The sequence below is a fragment of the Solanum lycopersicum genome, chromosome 8 (genome assembly GCF_036512215.1).
Source record: "Solanum lycopersicum chromosome 8, SLM_r2.1".
In the NCBI taxonomy this organism is placed as follows: Eukaryota; Viridiplantae; Streptophyta; class Magnoliopsida; order Solanales; family Solanaceae; genus Solanum; species Solanum lycopersicum.
Genome location: NC_090807.1, coordinates 40,254,035 through 40,269,351, shown reverse-complemented (window position 1 = coordinate 40,269,351; position 15,317 = coordinate 40,254,035). Strand labels below are relative to the sequence as shown.

At 33.8% G+C, this 15,317-nt stretch overlaps 1 protein-coding gene across 2 annotated transcripts; it reads left to right on the top strand.

Moving 5' to 3' along the window:
• The first annotated feature begins 7,027 nt into the window (after window positions 1–7,027).
• LOC101266052 (pentatricopeptide repeat-containing protein At1g77405) lies at window positions 7,028–12,238 on the top strand. Of its 2 annotated transcripts, XR_011211199.1 has the most exons (4): window positions 7,028–8,588; window positions 10,471–10,587; window positions 10,890–11,105; window positions 11,618–12,238. XR_011211199.1 is itself a non-coding variant. In XM_069288134.1 (1 exon), the coding sequence occupies exon 1, from the start codon at window positions 7,373–7,375 to the stop codon at window positions 8,651–8,653; it is 1,281 nt and encodes a 426-aa protein (XP_069144235.1). In that variant the 5' UTR covers window positions 7,028–7,372; the 3' UTR covers window positions 8,654–8,949. The 2 variants fall into 2 exon arrangements, 1 of the variants encoding a protein (XP_069144235.1); XM_069288134.1 differs by lacking the exons at window positions 10,471–10,587; window positions 10,890–11,105; window positions 11,618–12,238 and having other exon boundaries at window positions 7,028–8,949.
• The last annotated feature ends 3,079 nt before the right edge of the window (window positions 12,239–15,317 follow it).

Sequence of the window (15,317 nt, the reverse complement as noted above, 5' to 3'; positions counted from 1 at the left end):
GAAAATGCTTCATTATTCCACTTTGCTACAATAATTTGGGCAGTAACTCGAAGACAAGTTTGTTTTTTCTGGCGTATTTGCTTGTCAATGAAATTCCACTTATAAGTAGGTATGTATATTAAAAACTCGGCATATTCCATACCCATCAGCTGGTAGTTATAAACATTCATGCGACCCTCGTACAAGAGTATCTCAAGAGTCACAAAATGGGTTTTGTTCAGGTTCATGACTGTCAAAACCCTTTTCGCACCAATTTAATCCGTGCCTCTAAGAAATGGCCTAATGCCCCTGACATAGTCAATCATATCTTCATCCCATTCAAACTCTTATACTAAATGTTTAAGGATTTTTCCACCAATTGTTGTTGCCTAATTGTTCAGTTCTTTATATCTTTTTTGAAAGTTGGTATAGAAATTGGGATCCAGGATTCTATCTTTGGGATCATAGTAATACGAGTATGTCTCATGCCTCTGACGCATTAGGTTAAGGATTTCATCAATATACTGAAATAAAAAAATAATATTAAAGAGTAGAATTAAAAAAGAGTAGTCATTTAAAAGATAAAACAAGCGCACATTATAAATTGAAGAATTACCCAGTCTTCCCACCAAACACTCGTGTTTGTCATGTTCCTGAAATCTTGTCCTTTAAAAACATGCATGTCATATCGTTTTTGAACATCCTTTGCACTCGTCAGACTAAACACTTTGGTTATATCTTTGGGATCATAGTAATACGGGTATGTCTCATGCCTCTGACGCATTAGATTAAGGATTTCATCAATATACTGAAAATAAAAAATAATATTAAAGAGTAAAATTAAAAAAGAGTAGTCATTTAAAAGATAAAACAAGCGCACATTATAAATTGAAGAATTACCCAGTCTTCCCACCAAACACTCGTGTTTGCCATGTTCCTGAAATCTTGTCCTTTAAAAACATGCATGTCGTATTGTATTTGAACATCCCTTGCACTCGTCAGACTAAACACTTTGGTTCTTTTCTCTATAGTCGCACGCTTATAAATATTTACCTTTTTGTAGTCCTTCACTTCCTCTATTATGGGCATTGACAATTCTTCAAACATCTTCTTCTTTAGATTTTGTATTACATTGGTAAATGATTTTCCCCTCTTGGCCTGTGGAGTATGTGGATGTTGAACACTCTTTGATAGAATGCCCTTTACCCCTCCCCCCCTCTTGTTTTTAAATTCATTGACAGGTCGACTCAATGTTTGAAGATACTTGATAGAATCATTATCTTGTTTCTTGAACTTCTCACAGAGAAAGCCACAACATCTTCTACAATGGGTAGTCCCTTGGTCTTGTCCAGCACCAACATCAGCACCAGCACCAACACCATAAAAACAATTAGTTCAACAACAACTCTGTCTCTTTTGATGTTTGCTTCTCCAGCCAATTCCTTTTTAACTCTATCCACAACAGGATGAAATAAGGTTTCAACCAACCCTAGAGTAATTAGATATGACATTTGCAATTCATTTTTTGTCGAGACAAGCTATGGATGCACAACCTATAATTATAAAAATGAGGTTATCCGTAAGAATATTTGAGTCATATGTTGCTACAGATATGTCATATGTCGCTACAGATGTGTGACATGTTGCCACATATGTGTCATATGTTGCTACATATGTGTGATGTATTGACAGATATGGGCATCTGTAGCAACATTTGTGTCATATGTTTCCACAGATATGTCATATCTCGCTACAGATGGGTGATATGTTGCTACAAATATGTGATGGGTTGACACATGTGGGCATTTGTAGCAACAATTATGTCATATACTGCAACAGATAAATTATATGTAGCAACATAAGAGTCATCTGTAGCAACATAAAAGTGTAATGTAAATAATAACCTGCATCAAGAAGAGAGTTAAAAAGATCTGAAATATGTCAATCTTATGTAGAATTTATTTTTTATCTCAACCATCTTAATATCCTTGGAGATGAGATCTGTTCTTCTGCAATTACTTGATGGGTCAAATGAGGAATGACTTCAAATTCCCAAGCCTACAAAAATAAAATATGTCACAAATCAAACATTGAATTATTCAATATAAATATAAAAATATTAAGAATAGTTAGCTTTACCATGAAAGCCCATGGAAAGTCAAACAAGTTATTGGTCTTTGGTCCTAAAGGTTTCAAGAAGTATCTGAGAGTTAATTCAAAACACTCATAAACCTAAGTATAGTTGTTGAAAACATCAATATCCTGACAGAAATTCACCCATTTAAGCAGTATGTTGTTGTTGAGATCTTTCGCCAAAAATCTATTATGTGTAAACCAAAGTAAGCACAATGACTCCTTGTGCTTCCTTGGTGTATCCTTGTGTTCCAACAAATATATCAAGTCAGAATATTTGAAGCTTTTACCAACAAAGGACATCAAATCCTGCTCCTCAGTTGACAGTGATTGTTGTCTTGATTCTTCTTTTACTCCTTTATTTCTTCTTTGTGGTTCTTTTTTGATAATGTATTTAGGAACGTAATGAAGAGGAGGATGACATTTTAATCCTGTAACTATGGAAAACTCTATTATGTCAAAGGAGACTAGCATGCCACAGTAATTAATCAAAATCTCATCATTCTCTTCGAGATTTTGATAAATGAACCTTCTTTTCATAAGTTCATGAATCATGGTCATTTTAAAACGTGGAGTTGTAGCATCAAGTAAATCAAGAAAATGACTGAAATAACTATTTCTAAAAAAAAATCTTCCAAATTATTTCACTTGAGGATAACCCTGAAGTTGTTGAAATGTTTTCCCATGACTGACCTAATAATGCTATCACCATTAGCGTTAGGCTGCAGATGCACAGGAAAAGTGTCCACATTGATAATTTTAATCTCATCATAATCCTCAACTTCATTTCTTTCTTTTTCTTCTTCATGCACAACTACTTCTCTTTTTTTCCCTCCTTCTACCTCAACTACTTCTGTAATTTTTTTCCTTGTTCTTCCTGAACGTCTATTTGTTTTCCCTCTTCTTCCTCAACTACATCTCTATTTTCTCCTTTATCTTCCTCAACTTCTTTTGCTCTTTCTCCATCATCAACAACTTCATTTTTTTTCTTTTTCTTTTTCTTTATATTCTTTTTGAGAAAATTTTGGTTCTACATGAGAAGAAGAAACTGTTTCACATGGAAGTTCTTCAAAAAGAGTGGTATTTTCATTATTCTTCCTAGGAATTTTAGTCCTAGCCTCCTTCTGGATCTTTATTGTATCAGTTGTAACAATTTTTCTTTTGGCAGGAGCCATTATATTTGTATTTGCAACCACAAAAATAAAATATTTGAATGTCACACATGACCTACAAATGAAGTTTAGCCTTTTGAAATACACAACACAATACACAACACAATATACAACAACACAAACAACAAATACGATTCAATGTCACACATGAAACAACAAACAAACTATAAAATCCTCCCTAAATCCTATCCAACGAACTACAAATGAAGCCTTTTGAAATCAAAAAATATTTTTAAAAAGAATAACTACACAACCAAAAAAGTGATAAAACCACTAAAACAAAGTAAAAAAGTAAGCATTTCAAACCATAATTAAATATCACCTGATAAACTAGAAATAATAAGGACAACATTGTCTTGTTGTAGAAGAGAATCGCAATAGATTACCACTGATATTTTAAAAGATATCAGAAGAACAATGATATATGAAGGAAGGAATATGGAATGAGAGGATGAGAAAAAAGAAACAAGAGAAAAGAAAACTGATGTTAGTAAAAATAAATAAAATTTGAAATATGAAACGACTTTTATAGGAGAGGGGAGAGAGGAGAGAGGAAAATCAAGTGCCGATTGTATTGAAGTCGTTTAATTTTTTTTTTTTGAATTTTGACAATTCAAAGTGTGACATATGTTGTCACATATATGCATACTGTTAGGGCACATACCACCTTCCTGTGACATATATTGTATAGAATAATATTGTAACATATATCCTTTATGTGACATATCTTACCACATATCTCCTTTCTGTGGAAGATGTTGTCACATGTATCTTTTTTCTGTTGGTACACATACAGATAATTATGTGGTATTTTTCAACAGAAGCTATATATGTTTCCACAAACACCACATTTCTTCATTTCCATAATAATTGACATTTATTCAAACAGAATCAAAATAATCATAAAAATCATTTATATTAATATTATCTGTAAAAATTAACACTTCACCAATTGTTTTATACAACTTATCAACAAAAAGGTAATTCACAAGATATACATAACCACCTCTCTAATTAATGGTGTTAACCACAAAATTTTCATCGATTTTTTTTAGGTCTAGTGTGGGTCTTCATTATTACTAACATTGCCATTTAAAGCCTATAAAATCTCATAATTTCATAGAAGTGAAGCATATATCATGTGAAAGATTTTAGCACTAAGTTCACAAGATGGTACTTCTATCCATCATTCAAAAACTCAACGTATGCAGCGACAAAAAGTCCACAGTCTTTGCATCGTATATCATCAATTATAAAATATAATACATTTCATTTCGATAGTCGTAAGACAAAAAAATGTGATACTCACATACTACTACTTTCTTGTTGGGCAATACCAATAATATGTCTGACTTCGAATGGGTGAGATTTGTTCTTTCCTTGATAATATTCAAGAACTGACCAGTTGGTTCACTCTTTTTGGTCAAAAAATTCGATTAACTCAAGGTACTTTAGAAACATTGTAGACAACTTTTGAATCTCGGACGACAATTTTCTGTTAGAGCTAGAGAGGACATTGAATCATATACTTTTATGCACAGTTCCTTCAATGCAACGACTATCAAGACCCAATGGAAGTCTCCATTACTATTTACATGGACATAAACATCATCTATCAAGTCTCAAGGCAGTTCACAAGCTATACTAACACATTTCATAGTGCCAATGATTTTATCCTCATATTTAGGAACAACACTAGCATTACAACTAGCAGTGGTATATCGATTTTTAGAATGACTTTGTTGCTTCAACTTCTTACCCAAATAGTAAAAAATGACATCCACATACTGCACAGATGCGATAAAAAGTGTATCTCTGTATCAATTTATTTGTATATATTCATTTATTAATCAAAACATGAAAGTGGGAATGGATTTACCTCATCAGTCCTGAACTTGTTGGGTTGAGACATTACGTAGAACCAGTCCTTATTCTTTGAAATGCAACTACAAAATCAAGTTTCGAGTAATTGGCTAAGTAGTGATCGTCCTTGTCTCTTCTACAATTGTGTAGTCATTAAAAATAATTATTTAGTGGACAAAAAGAAGAAATACTAATAATAGTTGAATGACCTTACTTTTTTGCATGATATTTGTAAAGGCCCTCATTTATCCATTACGAGAAGGATGACATTAGTTCAGTTGGACCCTCACCATCAATGTTAAAACCTTCAAATGGATATTGTCGCTTCACATCACAAGTGACAACTTCGACTTTCTTCTTTTCTTTTTTTTTTTTTGCTTTCGCTTTTTTTTTCTGCTTTTGCTTTTGCTTCTCCTCCTTCTCTTTTTGCTTCTCCTTCTTCTTATCCTTCTCACTCTTTCTCTTTCTCCTTCACTTCCTTCTCTTTCTACTTCTCTATCTTCTTATCCGTCTCCTTTTGCTTCTCCTTCTCCTTATCTTTCGACTCCTTCTCTTTCTCCTCCTTTACCTTCTTATATTTCTCTTCCTTTGCCTTCTTCTCCTTCTCTTCTTGTTTATTATAGAAATTGTTTGGGAAATAGATTTTTTCAACCTCCTACACTTCAAAGGTTGTGAAATTTTCTTGGATCATTGGACATCAATATTATGAGACATTTCCTTGAAAATATCAGTGAGTTTTTTAACACGACTAATAAAATAATCATGTTGTTGTTCACATTCTTCGCATAGAAAAAAAGAGCATTTGATGTTAGAAGAGGAAGCAAGACCAATAACAGATTGGGTTGTTGTCATGGATGAAGCTTCTTGTATCAATTCATCTACAAAGTAAATAAAAAAAAGATTAAGAGTTTATACTTCATTACAGAATAATAATAACATTATGTTGTCACAAATTAACATTATGTTGCGACATATGTATCTATTGTTGCCACACATGAAATTTCTATTGCCACATATAAATCTTATGTTGCCACAGATGAATCATATGTTGATACAAATGTACCTATTGGTTCCACAACTAATTTTTTTGTTTCCACAGATGAATCCTAAGTTGCCACAGATGAATCTTATGTTGCCATAGATGACCATTTTGTTGCCCTAACGCATAACTGAGATGTTACAACATATGACGAATGTTGGAATATGCACCAACATATTACTAAAATTTGGCAACATACGATACATCTCTCAACAAATGAAATATATGTTGGACAACTGAACAAGACTATATTTCTAAAATCATATCAACAAAATGGCCACAAAAAGAACAACAAAGCAACAAAAATTGACTTTTCACTGAATGTTAACAATACATATACATTTCCTCAAAATTAGGATTTCTTTTTGGTTGATGATTGTTTTTCAAAACCAATAAATAATAGGCATCATTACATCATTATTCAATTTTTACATCTACAAAACGTTTTATTATTCATTAATCCAAGAAAAACAATTTGAAAATAACTTATCCATTTTAAGTCGATTACGATTTCAGTTCAAAAAGAAGAGAGAGTCACGATTGGAAATAAGGAGGAAAATGATGGAGATAGTCGGAAAGGAAGATAATGGAGATAGTGTAGTCGAATTTTTGGATTGAAAAGAAAAAAGAAGAAGAACAAAAAAGAGAGAGAGAACGCTGGGAGAAGAAAAGAGAGAAGGTGAAAATAATTTTTTTTAAATGATTTGAATTGAATTATAAAAGTTCAAAATAAAGTCTTTTTTGTATTTTGTAAAAAATTAAGAAAGTTTTTAAAATAATAATTTTGTGCCAAATTTATTGAATTACATTTTAAAGAAGATTTGACCAGCAAACACTCTTTTTTCTTTTTTTTTTTTCCTTCTACGTTTTTTGACGGGAGTGCTAGAGCCAAAAAAAAATTCGTTCTTTAGTCAAGCAAAGTCAGTCAAATGCTGACCCATCAAATTAAGAAAATATTTTGACTAGATTTTGTGAGTTTTTTTTAGATATATATTTACTCAATGACCTGAAATGGATTGAACTGATAAATTACATGGGATGGATTGAGCTTTTTTTGGCACCCCTAATTTCACTGATGGCGATCAATTACGATGGCTTGGTTGATTATATAATCTGAAAGTCTGAATATTTTTGCTCTGTGTTGTCATCAACATCACTTTCTGCTCCTTTCATCCAAAACCTTGTTATGGATCAAGCTATGGCTGCTATTATCAGAAATCGGCCATTTGAGTCTTCAATTCCCCAATCCATTTGGACTGTAGAAACAGTTTCTCAAGTCTTGAGATCAATCCCCAGATTCCTCTTCCAATCCCCAAGATCCATTGGCCGACAAAATGGGTTTCGCCACCGTACCCCATTAAAGCAGAGAAACCTAAAACAAGAGTTACATAACGCTCGGAAGGGAGTACTCATTCTCGGACCGGCTGCTCATAGAGATGTTCAAAAGGTGCAATTAGGATTGGAGAAAGCATTGGAATTTTTCCATTGGGTTGAGACCCGCTGTGGGTTTACTCACAATGAGCTCACTTGTAGAGAAATGTCTCTTGTTCTTGCCAAAGGGTCGTGTAATTCGAAGTTTCTTTGGGAATTTCTCAGAAGAATGTCGAGAAGAGGGCTTTTGACGACACCGACTGTTACGTGTTTGATAAAATGCCTAGGAGAAGAAGGGTTGGTAAATGAAGCATTGACTACTTTCTACAGAATGAAGCAATTTCACTGTATGCCTGATGTTTATGCTTACAACACACTCATATTTGCTCTTTGTAGAGTTGGGAATTTCAAAAAAGCTAAGTTCTTGATGGAGCAAATGGAGTTGCCTGGTTTTAGGTGTCCACCCGATGTCTTTACTTACACAATCTTGATTAGCTCTTATTGTAGATATGGTACGGAGACTGGCTGTAGAAAAGCTATTAGACGGAGAATATGGGAGGCAAATCACTTGTTTCGCATCATGCTATTCAAAGGATTTGTTCCTGATGTAGTAACTTATAATTGTTTGATCAATGGATGCTGCAAAACTAATAGGATAGAGAGAGCATTGGAGTTGTTGGATGATATGGTGAAAAGAGGGGTTGTGCCTAATCGAATTACATATAATTCTTTCATTAGGTATTATAGTGTTACAAATGAGATTGATAAGGCTATTGAAATGCTGAGAAGAATGCAAGGAATGAATCATGGAGTAGTACTACCATGTAACAGTTCGTATACACCGATAATTCATGCTATGTGTGAAACTGGTAGGGTGGTGGAGGCAAGAGATCTTCTTGTTGAAGTGGCTGAACAAGGTTCAATTCCAAGAGAATATACTTATAAACTAGTTCGTGATGCTTTAGAATCTTCTGGGAAGATTGATTTGCTTGATGAAGAATTGTGTACAAGATTAGAAGATGGTATTAAAGGTAGGATTAGACAAGTGATGAAAGTTAAACCTTTGTTGCAGCATCAAACTGTTTCATCGCATTAAATTTTATACTTTTTATCTATGTTGCTCAGACTCTTCGAAAATGTTGATGGTTGTGTGTTGGATTCTCCGAAAGTAGTGTATATTTGGAGAATTTGACACTGATGCAACATTGAAAGTGAAGAGTTCACACAACTTAAACTTTTTATGGATTTAGATCTTATAAAAGCACAAGGGATTTAACTTATATACTGTTAGGCACTGCTGATACACGTGTTACGTCATAACGTAGCTTCTAGATGAGAAAAGAATGTTAGCAGTTTCAACTTTTTCTATCTAGTTGTTCTCTGCTTCTGCCATATCTTTATCACCGCCTTCATTTCTTTCTTCAATTTGAGCTTCTTTGTTATCTCAGGTGAGATTTGAATTCATTGTCAGTGTTCTGTACTATTTTAATGATGTTATTGTGATGAAGCTTGTACAAATTAGGTTTTAAGATCTACAGTATATGTCTGCGGATAAAAACTCAATGGTACTAACTTCTTAAATTGCTTGGTGAAGAGTTATATCCCGATGTGACCTATAATTCATGGGTTAGAGCACTAAAATTAGTCATAGCTTACATTATGATATATATTATTATTGGTCATAGCTTACATCATGAGTTTGAGTAGTAAAATTAGTCATGCTTACATTAGGATGACCGGTAAGTCATTGGTTAGAGCACTAAATTAGTCGTAGCTTGCATTAAGATGACCTATAAATCATCGGTTAGTACAATTAGTCATAGCTTACGTTAGAATGGCCTATAACTCATGGGTTAGAGCGGTAAAATTAGTCATATTTTACATTAGTATAGGCTACCTACATCGTCCAAAGGCGGAGCTAGAATTTAGAGTCTTTTTGAAAAAGAAAACGACATTACTCAACAAAGAGAGCTTTTAAAATAAAGACCAGGAGGCATGATTTACATACATAATTATCACATGATAAAAAAAGAGATGTTTTTATCACACCAACGAGGAAAAAAACTTCAATCAGTAACCAAGTCTAACGCGGGTTAAAATTCTTAAGTCAGCTGTATCATCTGTCTCTGAACATGGTTGTCGCTTCATTACGTATGTAATTGTGTTTTTTGGCTTTGGTTTTACTTATGTTTCGTCATTGATCGAGGTTTTCTTGTTCAGCTGATTCTTTAATTTCTTGTCATTGTATCCTTCAATCTCTTAGACAAATTAGGTTTTATGACAAAGCTCGCAGTTGTTACTGCCATGGTGCTTACTGATTACAGAAATTAGGTCTTAGGAGCTAATTGTTTTTCAAATCTTTTTTGTTGTGTGAATTCTTTGTGCTGCAAAATCTTTTCTAATTTTTCAAAATCTTTTCTCATTTGCCTTTTACTCAAACGCGTTGGAGTTGGACAACTTTTTCTCCTCCTTTGCTCGTTTTTGCAAGAGCTTTAATTTATTGTGAGACTTCCCCATGTTATTTCTGCGCAATTACGAAAGCAGCTATGAGACCTTGACAAACATAGGAGCTGCAATATTTGTATACATTATGCTAACTGATGTGTTCAGTAATAGTTTTAGCAATTTCATCGGTTGTTCATTCATGTGGTATATATTATTGGTTTAAAGGATGCTCAATCTCCTCATTTCCTGTTGTCTTTATTTTGGTTTTCCAACTTCATTATCATTGTACGAGATGTCATCACATAAAAAAATGATGGCACCAACTTATTCCTCTCAAAAAAGAAAGCATCACTAGTCAGCAGAAAGAGCTTCTAAATTTAAGCTCAGAAGACATAATCTGTATGTACAGTTGTCAATTGACAAAAAAAATGCTTTTATCATGGTGACGAGTGAAAAATGTTGATTCAGCAAGCTGATGTCTCTTGATTGAGTGCACGAAAGAAGCATTATGTTTTGGAGTGGGTGCTGATTTACCTAGACGACAAGCTCTAGTGATCAGAGAATCATCTTCCGCTGCCAAAAAAGGTCAGATCCCAAAAATACAACTTACTATTTAGAATGTATGTTCTTTATGATTTTACTTGTATATGCATTGTTAATGTTAAGTAAGATTTCTGCCCCACAGTAGCTGATTCAATTATTTATTTAGTAGCCTTTATATGCCTTTACTTTAGGATGGTTGATGATCGATTTCTTTATATAATTGAATTTACAGGCGTTAAGTTAGGTATCACTGCAGCCCCTTAATTTTGACATTTGTATAAGATGGTTCAGGTTTGGTTGTTCCGATAAACTTGAACATTCTGTTATTGCCTATTTACTTGCAGGAAAATGACTATATCCAGTTGATTTAAATTTGAACAAAGTCTCATGTAAACTTCACAAGGGACACTGAAGACTACCCCATAAAGAGTAATGGAGATGTGCAGCGGTGTATTCCTTGTACTTTCATCGATCTTCGTTGGGATTTCTCTTTTCTTTCTCTGCTGCTGTATATTCCTCCCATTCTCTTTGTCCTTAACCTGCTCGTTCCCTTATTTCAGGTAATATCTCCTTCAGATTTCTTGTGATTTGCCCTCAATCTATAATTTCCTCTGGCTAGCCTTTCTGCTTTCCTGCTTGTGTTGAATTCTGGTCATTTATAAGCTTATTCTTGCTACTTAGGATGCAAATTAATTGGTGTAGCTTCCATATTTTTCTCCTGGTCTCCTACCTTCCTATTTAATAGTAGAATTAGCATGGAATATGATTGACTTGCTATTTATCTCTCTGTACATGAAATTGGAATGTTCTTCACGAATAAGGATTAATAACACCCCCAATCTAGGTCACAGTTAATCTTCTCCTGTCTCTTTGATCTGATTCAAACAAATTCTCCAAGCTAGAAAGATGCACATTACTGCTTATTCTTTTCCTTGTCATACTGCCAGCCTTCTTTTCAAATTCATTGGGGTCAACTATATGAATCTTAATAGCTGTTGTGTTTTATTCAAGCCTGTCTTGGTGGAATGTCTGCTCAGAGAGTATATCTGATTGTGTGCTTCTTCTGAACCAGATAAATCGCATCTCACATTGTTGCATGGGCCCAAAGAATAAGCTGAAATTTTCTCTCAAGTCTTTCTGGGATGGAAAGAGCAGTGCTGAGGATTCAGTCATCCACCTGAACACATGTCTGATGCTGGCATTAAGTACATCCTAGCAACACAACCGCAATTCTTGGTGCCATCCCGTAATCAGGCGATTCAAATGAGCCACATGCTCTCGGCCGATCTCAACACTTTCAAACGTTTACCTCAATTGGAGTCAACTATAACAATACACATTGTAATACATCTTGCGTCTTCACGCCCCTATTTACTGTCAAACTCATTTTTGCTTCCATATTTGGTTCAGGTACTTTGTAGCAATTTTAATAATTTACAATAATTCCTAGTATACTATAAGGAATTGCTGGCTGTAAGTGTGTTTTAAGATGTTTCACACCTACTTTTACCTTATATTGTCAGGTTGTTAATTTCACTTATGCATTCATTGTAATTATCATTTAGTTGACATAATAATGTAAAAAATATGTCATTGATAGAAGTTAATCAAAAGATCATGGATTATAGACCTTACTTAATCAAGGTCTTGTCCAATTTGCCTTGTGCAGTTTGTTTGATTTTCTTCCATTTCAGATTACCATGTTTTGTTGGTAGAGAGTCCTGACCCTTCGACAAGGTCCCTGAATTTTTATTCCATAACAAGAGTGCACGTAGATTAGTTGCACGTCTCCATTTCACATGTACCAAAAAAAAAAACAAAAAAAATCTGATTAATGATCATATTGAGCTGCACAGTCCTAAAAATGATTGATTTTTTTTATAAAATTATTAGTGAGTTATGTCGACTCTGCAATGATGTTGATAGTAGAATCTCTTTGACATACCAGTCACCCATTAAAATCATTGAGTTGGAGCACATGTAATTGCGGAGGAGTAAGACAAACAACAACCTCCTATTTTCAAAATTTTATAATCTATTTCAAAAAAAAATTTATTGAGGATAGGGGGATTAAATGTGAGGAATCGAATTATTACCGTGAGAGTTTAAATAACCAACCAGTCGAGCTACTGAAATTCCCTATTCCAAATTATTGCTCCTTTTCTTGGAGCATTTTTTTTTTATGGACAATTCACATACTTAAAAAGTAGAATGGCCAATTATTCATATGGTTCTTTTTGATCTATTCTTTCTTGTGGCAATTCTTATGAATAATAATATCCCACATCTTTAAACGCTAAAAACTACACTTAATAACCTTAGAAAATGAATAATCATAAATTTTAACTCTCCCCTTACCTTGTGGGCGGTAAACCTTCAAAACTCAAATCCAAACTTGAAGATTCAATGCCAAATACATAGTTATATGCGTAAAACTATTTGACTCTCAAATCAAAATTACGTCATATAAATTTAAATCGAGTGAGTAATAACTATTTTAGGAAAGGTAGACACAAAAGAAATAGTAAAAAATGTGTTGGTTCTAATACATACATAAATATATATGCATACATATATATATATATATATATATATATATATATATATCCACTTAAAAATAATTAATTACTCTCTATAGCTATAGTTTGATAATTACAATTTGTAGCTACATGTTATATGGAGGAGAGAGGCGAGCGAGACTGGGAGAGAGGGAGAGAGGCGAGGGAGAGGGGGGGAAAGAGTGGGAGAAAGGTAAATTGCATATGTATATTAGTTAGATAATTGTATATTATACATATGTATTTCTATATATGGAAAGAGAGATTGGGAGAGGGAGGAGAGAGGTGAGCGAAGTTGTGAGAGAGAGGAGAGAGGAGAGCGAGATTGAGAGAGGCGAGCGAGAGAGGGCAGAGAGTTGGAGAGAGGTGAATTTTATATGTATATAATTGTATATAACTGTATATTATACATATACATTTGTATAAATGGCAAGCGAGATTGGGAGAGGGAGGAGAAAGTGAGCGAGATTGAGAAAGGGAGGAGAGAGACGAGCGAGAAAGGGCAGAGAATGGGAGAGATATGAATTGTGTGTATGTATATATATATATATATATATGTTAAAAAATGGTATATTATACATATGTATTTGTATATCCTGGTGAATTATACATATACAAACATGATTAATTATACAAACTCGAAGTCAGCCCATGTAATTAATGTATAATGTAAATCGCGAGCGGTAATTATAACAAACTTGTCATATCCGAGGAGCACCCCCTAGAAGCAAGATGGCATACTTGACCTCTCGGGGGTCTTGTACAAGCCCTTAGTTATCATTCATCGCATTGACACGGTAAATTTAGCAGAAAATTTAAAGCTTTTCATAGACATCATATGCTAGAAACTTTACTTCATATTCATATATATATATATATTACATATTACATACTTAGACATTAAGTCTCTTTGCCATATTAGACTCAATCAACATTAGAGTACATTAGGAACACGACCATTAAGACATAAACATAAGTACAATATTCAAGACTTAACAATAAACCATAACATAGGAAACCCTTGGACTTAAGGATTCCTTTCCTTGAGCTTGGGAATCACCTATCAAGATCCTCAATCATGTAGACACCCATTAAGCATCCATAACCTAAACTTTGTGTAAAAAGTAGAGAAGAATGGGATTAGTACAAGAATGCACTAAGTATGACAACCATGCAAAAACATGCATTTAAAAGAGACATTTTCTTCAAATCATACTTCATGCATTTTTGAGTAAATCTTCATAAAACCTTTAGACAATAACATTTATATCCTTCACATACTTCATATAAACATATACAAATGCCAAATATTTCATAATACCACTTGTTGAATTTATTATATTTCTAAGTCACATTACAGTGAACTAGTTTTCCCTTAACAATGAAAATCTTCCCTTTTATTCATTAATCTCCCAAGTAACCCTCAAGTGATACTTGGTGAAATGCAGCACCTTAAGTCCACAAGGAAACATACATATCATCTACACAAACAACACATATCATCATAGAAGTATAGTACAACATAGGCATAGTTAAACCATGACTATAAGGACATTATAGTAAACTCCTAGTAATTATGCACATATACTTATTTTACTTTACATATAACCTTATAAGACCTAACTCATGCCCCCAATCTAAGTCTACTAATGCAATGTACATGTAAAGCCCCATAACCTCACACACACTTAGTAAACCTATCATGAGACCACAAGCCTTTACAGCCAAGTCATATATCAACATAGTAAGAGAAGACAACTTAATTTATGTCAAGCAAGATCTTCATCATATAGTCAACAAGATCAACAACATGCATACAGACTCATACCATGCACATCTTCATAACAAGTAGACCAATACTACAAAGTCATGCATAAAGACCATGCATTAGAACACCTTCCTAAGACTTCCCTTAAGAGTCACTTGTGCAATGTATAGGTGAAGTCCCATACCCCCACCTACACTAAGCAACTACCCTTAGGTTATCCTAGTTAGGGTCCTTCCATTGTCCATTTTACTTTAGGGAGACTATAGCCTTAACCGACATTGACCATGTGATGCTAAACATGGAATCTGGTGTCATAAAACCCCACAATGAAAGAAGGTGGTCTACCGGCCAAAGTAGAACCAAATGTGACATAACTTTTTAGGTGGATCCACTAGCTAGTATCCTTTGGTGGCAACATAGTTATGGAACTTGGAGGTATATGTGAA